We start from the raw sequence: 8,159 nt of genomic DNA, 5'->3' as shown, positions 1-8,159 counted from the left end.
AATGCTGAGAATGAACTGAGGGTTGAGGGGGAAGGGGGAGGGGGGAAGAGAGGTGGTGGTGATGGTGGAGGGCACTTGTGGGGAAGAGCACTGGGTGTTGTATGGAAAACAATTTGACAATAAAATATTATGGGGAAAAAAACAGTCTCTTGAAGTAAAGAAAAATCCCAACCCAAATTTCAATAGATTGTCCTCTTTCTCTCTTGAATCCCACTAGAGTTCAAAAGCCTGTGTCACACATACTCCTTTATTTCTCCATCTTGAGGAGCTAAGTTTATATTTTGAATATGCAAAACATTAATATGTTTCTTGTTTTTTCTTTTATAATATTAATATGTTTAAAATGCAATACTGTAAAACATATATATCAGGAAAGCCCCAGACCTTTCTCCATCCTTTCTATTAATTATGCCCTTCCCCCTCTCAAGTAACCAATATCATTAGTTCCTAGTGTATCCTTCCTGTGTTCCTTTTTTGCAATGTTTATTTTTTTCTTACACAAAAGTTTACCTGCTATAGAACTCTTTCGCACCTTGTTTTTTTCTCTTACCCACATCCTAGATGTCACTCCTTATCAGTTCATAGAGCTCCTCTTCATTTTTTCAGCTGCATACTGTAGATTGTTCCAATGTGTGATGGACACTACTCAATACTATGCTTAGATATTTAGGCAGTTTCCACTGTTGTACAATTACAAATGATGCTACAAAGATTAAATTTATACGTATGCCTTTTTCATATTGGAGCTGTAGGAGGCTTATCTTTAGGGTAAACTCCTAGAGGTGGGATTACAGTTCATACAGTAGATGTGCAAGCAGTCCTGTTAGCTATTATCAAATTTCCCTGTATTGGAGTTTTGCTTTCAATTCCATCACCAGGGTAGAGAACAGAAGGCCTGTTTCCCCACAACTTTACCAAGGGTGTATGGCCAAACTTGAATTTTTGCCAATCTCTGAGTTTAAAAATTGCTTCTCAGGGTAGCTTTAATTTACCTTTCTTTCATGAAGAGTAAAAGTGATCATCTTTTTATGTGTTTAAGGGTTATTTGTGTATCTTTTTTTGTGAACATTTATTTTGTTCATTTACTATCAAATCTTTCTAATAGTTTTTTAAAATTAGATATATTATCCCTTTTCCATGTTTCTCTGTCTACTCTTAAGCAAAGCAACTCTGTCCAAATCGACCCCTTTCTCTGTATCTCTTACTGGGGGTTGGCCAGGTCACATACCTGCTACCTCCAGCTCCCAGACTGCTTCCCTAGAGAAGTTGCTGGAGAGGAAACGGCACCCATACAGGCCTTCATCAGCAGGAATGATGCTAAGGAGCTGCAGGTTCACACTACCATCCATGATATCATCTTTGAGCAGTTTGGTCCTGTTTTGGAACTGCGCCATCTGCTGGCTGTAGAGTTCCTGCCGCCCCTGGTACAGGTGTACCACATCAGAGGTCCTGCTCCGGAACCAGCGGATCTCCATATCCTCAGCGTCCAGGTATGGTGACAGGTGGCACGAGAACTCCACTTCTTCCCCTACAAGTGCCAGGATGGATTCCCCAGGGCCTACTACTCTGACCTCCTCTAGGATGAGAAGCCAGAACAGCAGCCCAAATCAGTTCTCATCAAAGACAAATTTTTATCATATTCATTTACAGCTCAGGAATCTATAGCAAACCATTCAAATGACAAGAGTAAGATACTTTACAGGACAACTGTCTTGGCTTCTTGAACAAACAATTGTCACAAATATACTAGGTTAAAATATACACAAGAGATATTACAACCAGATACAATGCGTGGTGCTGGACTGGTAATTGGTTTGAACTAATCAGCTGCAAATGTTGTTTTGGAGACGGTTATGTAAACATGGCCAGGACATTAAATGAAAAGGAATTTCCCCCCCCATCAAAAGAGCAAGTTTTGAAACCATATGTACACTATTCTTTTATTTGATTAAAAAGTGATATGTTTGCATAAAAACATGTGCAGGAGAAAAAAAGGTCTGAAATGAGATATACCAAATGGCTGATGGTGATAATTTCTGCATGATGGGAATAACTATTTTCTTATTTTTTTCCTTCTATGGCTTTCTAATTTTTTTTATAACAGAAATGTACAGCTTCTCTGATAACAAAAGGTATTAACATAATCTATGGGGGCTCCTTCCTTCCTGGAGTTTCCTATCTAAAAGCCAAATCTTGCCTTCAAGATATTTATTTATTATAATTTTTTATTTGATCACCCTTTTAAATGATGTCTCCATGTGGTTCCTCCACTCCCTGTTTTCTACAAGTTCCATGAGAGTTACCAATTTCATTGCAGTCCCTTTTCAGTACTGTTTCCTGCCACTAAGCATACCCTCACTCTTCTTTCTGGCTTCACCTTTTCTTGTACCTCTTTTTTTATACTTTGAAGCTCAGCTAAAACCCAATCCCAAAACTCCCCCTTCATGGTTCCTTCCCACCCTTCACTTTGCTCATAGAATATAGTGGTGATTTTTTTTTTCACTTCGTTTGAGACTCCTTACTGCCCTCTGGGTATAGCCCACACTTCCTACCAGATTCCCTTTTCAGATTCTCTCAAGCTCTCTCTTCACCGACATCTGATGCCTGGCCCTCTTCCTGGGGGCATGGCCTGCCTCAGTGTACCTCCATCTGTCATCTTCTTGAAAAATATGTATACTTAAAGGGTGCACTCAAGCAGTACTTCCTCTCTAGGGTTCTTTTTGGTTTTTTGGAGAAGACACGTGTGTCTCTTAGCTGTGCTCACAAATCTTAGGGTATGTTTCTCTTGCAGCCTTGGTCACATACTGAACAGTTTCTATGTCACATCTGTCCCCCTTCTTTAACCTTCTTAAGGACCTGGTATGTGCCTCGTCATTTTGGAATCCCTGGTTTCCAGCTTAGAGAATTAGAATATTACATTTGCATAATTAGTTTATACTCTGTTGGCTGCTTCTTTTATGAGAGCTGTTAAGCCTGAGGTCCTTCCTGCCCTTCAAAAGCTATGGCTTATATGTGGGAGTGAAGCACCTGGCATGGCCTGGTAAGGTATGGAGTTCAGCCTTGGGAGCACCTGGCAGGAAGGGTGGGCAGCAGTGGATGTGCTCATGGTCTGGATGGTTGGGCTGCAGGTCTGACACGCTACCTGAGTTCATCTCCCCAGGCAGTAGGAGAAGAAGGAGATGCATGAAAAAGAGGAGATTTCTGGGCAGAGCCACTTGCTGGGAAAAGCTTGGCAAGACTGCGAAATCCACCATTTCTTCTCAGTAGTGGGAGCCACCTGGAGAGGAACAAAGAGATGTTGGAATGGATGCAGGAGAGCTGGAACACAGCCCAGCAGGCCTGAGGTCTGTTGCTCCCTCAATTATTTTTATAATTACCGTTTAAAATAGTTCTTTCTAATCCCAGTGCCTGGCCTCTTTTAAACCATAGCCGGATGTGAGAGCTGTTTCTAATTTTACCAGGTATCACTGCTAGTGGTGCTACTGGCCATGCTTGGACTCATGAAACTGCAAGGAGACAAGGCCAAAGAGTCCCAGAGGAAACAACTTCTCAGGTTTGCATTGTTTAGATTCAGGAATAGAGCCACACATTGTGTGTGGGCTCAGCTGGGATTGAGTGACTTTCCCCAAACAAAAGGAAATCTATAAGGACTCTTAGAGGCATTTTCATTCTTCCTGACCTACTTCCCTTTGGCCTAGAACATTGGGTTCACAAACAGATGAACAAACACAGAGTTCTGATTTTTCAGAAGTGGGATGCATGCCTGGCAGCAGCCTGCCAGCTCCAACCATGCCTGAGATTCCTACATCTAGTCCTAAAACCTCAAGTGGAGACTCCATGAGGTCAGCTGGTGACTGTCCCTGTCCCTGGAAGATGTGTCTTCTAGACCACATTAATTGGGTCATCCCATCTAGCCACATCCCCATTAGGGGTCCAATAGACCCAACTCTAGCATTGGCAAGGGATGTCCCCTTTCAGTCCTAAAACTCCTATGGAACCTGCAATAACATTTCACAGTTTGATAGCCATGGAGTGTGGGCAGCCTTATATCTTGGGAGACATACAAGCCTTTCCACATCTCTCCTCAGTTTAATGGTGGGACTTTACGCAGGTTCTATTACTGGCTGAACCTCGATTTCTTTGCCTGAACAATGGAAGAAAGCAATGCCATCAAGGCCATTAAGCCTTACATGGGAGGGCTAGGTGCTCTTTAATAAATAAAAGCCAGCACTTCTCTCTGCCTCCACCTTCCAAACTTCTTGTTCTCCGTCTTCTTTTAGAGACTGCACCCTTCTCCTTTCACTCCATCATAATACCGACAAGGGAAAGGCAGATTTCTTCAGCCTGCCAGTCTCTCCTTCTCCATTTTCTGTCACCCCACCCCTTTGCTTTATTCTCCTCCTGAAAACATGTTCTTGGTGTCCTGTGGCTGCAAAACCCTACCCACACAGCAATAGCATCACCAGGGTGTAAAGTAAAGACTTTAAGAGCTGCTGGATCCTAGAGCAGAGGAGTGGTCAGAGGAGGTCTGTAGGTGAGTTAATGGTGTGTGTAAGTTGAGGGGAAGGGGAAATCTCTGAACTGGAAGGACCCAGCCAATGGGAATACAACAGTGAATGGGTAATGGCTTGTGAAGCCCTCCCCTCCTGGAGTTCACATGCAGGTGGGCAGGCAGAAGGGCAAGTTGGAACAGCTCCATTAATGCTTCAAAAGGGACCCTTCAGCAGGAGAAGGTCAGAGATTCCCCCAGAGATGGCTTGGCTACTTTGATGGCCAGTAACCATTAGAATCATTAGTTACACAATAGCCAGCATAAATGGAGGCCGTAGGCCAAGGTACAGGCTCTGGCCAGACAGTCTAGACTCTTGCCTTTTTGGCTGATTGAAAGAAACTGGGAGCAAAGGACTCCAGAGTAGGGAAATCACACTGGCTTTGCATTTTCTCTCCCTCTCCCTGTTCCTGTATCTTCTACTTTATGGCTCAGTGTTTTCTGGACTCTCAAGATAGAGCCGCATGAAGGCAATGCCATGAGTGTATATCAGCACCAGCTAGTACCTTGCAAAACACGAGGGGCTCGTATAGTATTTATGGATCCATTTAGATTAGTCAGATTTTTAGGAATCAGTTAAGACTTGTGTTAGGTGGCAACTCAGGTTCTCCTACCACACAGTGACAGAGCATTAGACAGGCTAATAGATAGGGACTAGCGTGCCTCAGAGGTGGAGCACATGCCCTGCTTTCCCCACCTCTTGGGGGGCAGTCAGTGCATTCCAGGCCCAGTAATTATTAGTGGGACTGCAGTTCTCTGTTGTGATACATCCACGTGAATTCCATCACTGGGGCTGCAGGAGAAGGAGGTCATACATACATACATACACACGTGCACCCCCCCCCACACACAGGTATACATGCCCACAGTAATAACAACTAATATGAATTGAACACTTACTATCTACCAAGCACTTACCTTCACAAGAAGTATTTATCATCATCATCATCATCATCACTAATAAGTCTGAATCACATATAAGGAAACTGAGGCATAGGAAGGCTAGGCAATTTGCCTGCACACAAAGCTAGGAGGTGATGGAGTGGGGAGGGAGACGAGCTGTTACTTGTCTGAATACAGATTCCTCACCAGCTGTGTTGTTTGTCAGGGCTGAATGCACCCTCAGTTCTCCTATACCCCAGAGCATGACTCCTGTTAGGAACCACCTGACTACAGCATTCAGAGCATCTCACATGCACTGAAGAAGCAGACTGTGTCCCCAGGTGTCAGCCACAAGACCAAGCAACTAAGCATGATCAACCAAGCAGCCAATGAATAAAAACCCAAATCTCCCACTACTGATAAAACAACTCAAAACTGGAGTCTCCCTCAGACCTTATCAAAAGCATCTTCTTGCACAAGGCATTGAAGCACTGCACAAGGCATTGAAGCACCTTAAATTGGAGGGAGACTGATGATGCCCTGAAGAGACTTCAGAGGAGATGAATGCCACTTAGTGCCTAAACGGCCCCACTTCTTCCCTCCTGCTGCCTAAAATTCACCCTTTCTGTCCTCCCTGTCTAGCTTAAAAGCTCTTATCTTCACAGAAATGCGTGTACCCTGTGAGGGGAGACACTTTCAGATCTCTGCTATTCACACCACAGTGTAAATGAATCGTGGTCTGTTTCTGGTGAGGAGGTTTTGCTGGGGACAGAGTCTGGAGACATAGGATATTAGGGGAAGACGGAGGACCCAGGGAGGAGAAGTACAGTCAGAAAGAGAGTCTTGGGCTGGAGCCAATCTTTGTGAGTGGGGCATATTCTCTATATTCTCCTAGGTCCTCTAGGATGTCCCCTGAAGACACTCAGAGGATTAAGGGTTGCACACAGTGAAGATGAAGAAATGCCTCCATCCTCCACCTGGGGAAGCAGCCCATTTCTCCCCTTCCTTCTTTTCTTCTCATTTCTCCAACCCCATTTGTCTTCTCTTTCTGCATCTCCAATTCCTAAACAATACCTGATGTTCCCTTAGTTTACATTTCCTCAGCTCTTAAGTATCTCTTTAAAGATTATTTCTTGCTTTTACCACTTCCATGAGCTTGGGCTGTGTAACAGCAGTGTGTTTGTCCTTCTCTCATCCCAAGCTGTACACCTTGAGGGGTAGAGTACTATCCCACCGTCTCCCCCTCCAGTACCCACTGCAATATTTTTCCTTCCACAAGCTGTCAATGAATGCTCACTGGCTTACTCTTGTTTGATTTCAATTGGCCCACAAGAGGATTTCCACCCCTACTCTCTAAAATAGATGAACTGCTCTAAGAAAGGACTTCAGGAAGGCTGGAGGTGGGGATGGAGACTATCAAAATCATACCTCCTCAGGTAGACCTGCCTGAATGAATATCTCCTGTTGGCCACACTTGAAACAACTCATCCTACAGACAGGTTCAGCCTACAAGATGGCACCAATCCTTTGCGGTGCAGAAGCTTTTTATCTTGATGAGGTCCCAATAGTTAATTTTTGTTCTTAGTTCCCTTGCCTTTAGTTCCCTTGCCTTTAGGGATGTGTCAAGTAGGAAATTGCTGCGATTGAGGTCAAGGAGGCTATCAGGAGAAACCTAACAGGGGACTATGGTAAGGGGAAAGGGGGAGGAAGAGGTAGGGAGAGGGAGTGAGGCAAATCATGAGAGACTCTTGAATACTGAAAACAAACTGAGGGCTGAAGAGAGAGCGGGGAAGGAGAAGCGGGGAAGGAGAAGGGGCACTTGTGGAGAAGAGCACTGGGTGTTATATGGAAACCAACTTGGTAATAAACTATTTAATTAAAAAAATAAATGCACACACACACACACACACACACAAGGTGGCACCAACCCATATTGTCTTCTCTTCAAAACCATCATTTTCTGCTTTCCATTCTGAAAAGTGTGAAGTGAAGCTGTTGAGAATAAGCCACATACCTGGCATAAAGCAGCAAGGGTCTGAAGTGGCAGATGATTCCTGGTGATCTTAGCTCTTTGCCAAAGACATGAGTGTAGTAAAATGTCTTGGTCTCAGATACTAATGTCCCCTGAACATGAGCTGGCAGCTAAGTCCAGAGGACCAACTCATCTGTGATAGAATTACCCACCCACCTTCTACCTTAAAAGATATGCTACTTGTTCTGCCCTTTGCTACATAGAAAGATAAAGAGAACAAAATGAGGAAGTCTCTGTTATATCCTGTTTCTGTGAGAAAAATTATGAATTGAATTTCCATAGACAATATCCCCCTAAGGTCTTAGAAGGAGGGGAAAGGTAGCAGGAAGCTTTGCAGAGATTTTAAACTGCAGAGACTCAGCAGGGAGAAAATACTCCAGTAGGTTGCCTGGGATTTGGGGGGTCCAAAGAGACAAGATGGCCACCCTCAGCTAGTTTCTCTCTTCTCAGTGTCACAGAGAAAGATGCAGAGACTGGACTGGACTATGCACTAATGTCTGGTACCTAACTCTTAACCAGCTACACCCTTCTCTGAATGGCAAGGGAAATAAAGAAAATAACCTGGGAGCGTAGCCATAAGTAAAACTTGCAAGAGCTACTCACATACAATTTGGAAATAGAGTAAGGCACTGGACTGAGATTTCTCCAATGGAGTAGAGCTCAACAAAGAAGAAGCAAGCATATTTTACCCTACCC

The 8,159-nt window shown here is 43.9% G+C and overlaps 1 protein-coding gene across 1 annotated transcript; it reads right to left on the bottom strand.

The window, feature by feature from the left end:
* Positions 1-1,220: 1,220 nt before the first annotated feature.
* Positions 1,221-7,627, bottom strand: LOC115293356 (butyrophilin-like protein 9). Its single transcript, XM_029941151.1, has 3 exons — positions 7,446-7,627; positions 3,143-3,277; positions 1,221-1,576 (listed from the first exon to the last, which is right to left on the bottom strand). The coding sequence occupies exons 2-3, from the start codon at positions 3,252-3,254 to the stop codon at positions 1,221-1,223; spliced, it is 468 nt and encodes a 155-aa protein (XP_029797011.1). The 5' UTR covers positions 3,255-3,277; positions 7,446-7,627.
* Positions 7,628-8,159: the final 532 nt, after the last annotated feature.

The sequence above is a fragment of the Suricata suricatta genome, chromosome 6 (genome assembly GCF_006229205.1).
Source record: "Suricata suricatta isolate VVHF042 chromosome 6, meerkat_22Aug2017_6uvM2_HiC, whole genome shotgun sequence".
Classification (NCBI taxonomy): domain Eukaryota; kingdom Metazoa; phylum Chordata; class Mammalia; order Carnivora; family Herpestidae; genus Suricata; species Suricata suricatta.
This window is presented reverse-complemented; position numbering and strand designations above follow the sequence as displayed.

Excerpts from the sequence above, each read along its gene's own strand:
- LOC115293356 (XM_029941151.1), bottom strand. The coding sequence starts at position 3,254 with ATGGTGGATTTCGCAGTCTTGCCAAGCTTTTCCCAGCAAGTGGCTCTG. Across the intron at positions 1,577-3,142 it reads GCCTGGGGAGATGAACTCAG|AGGAGGTCAGAGTAGTAGGC; the intron begins GTAGCGTGTCAG and ends TTCTCATCCTAG.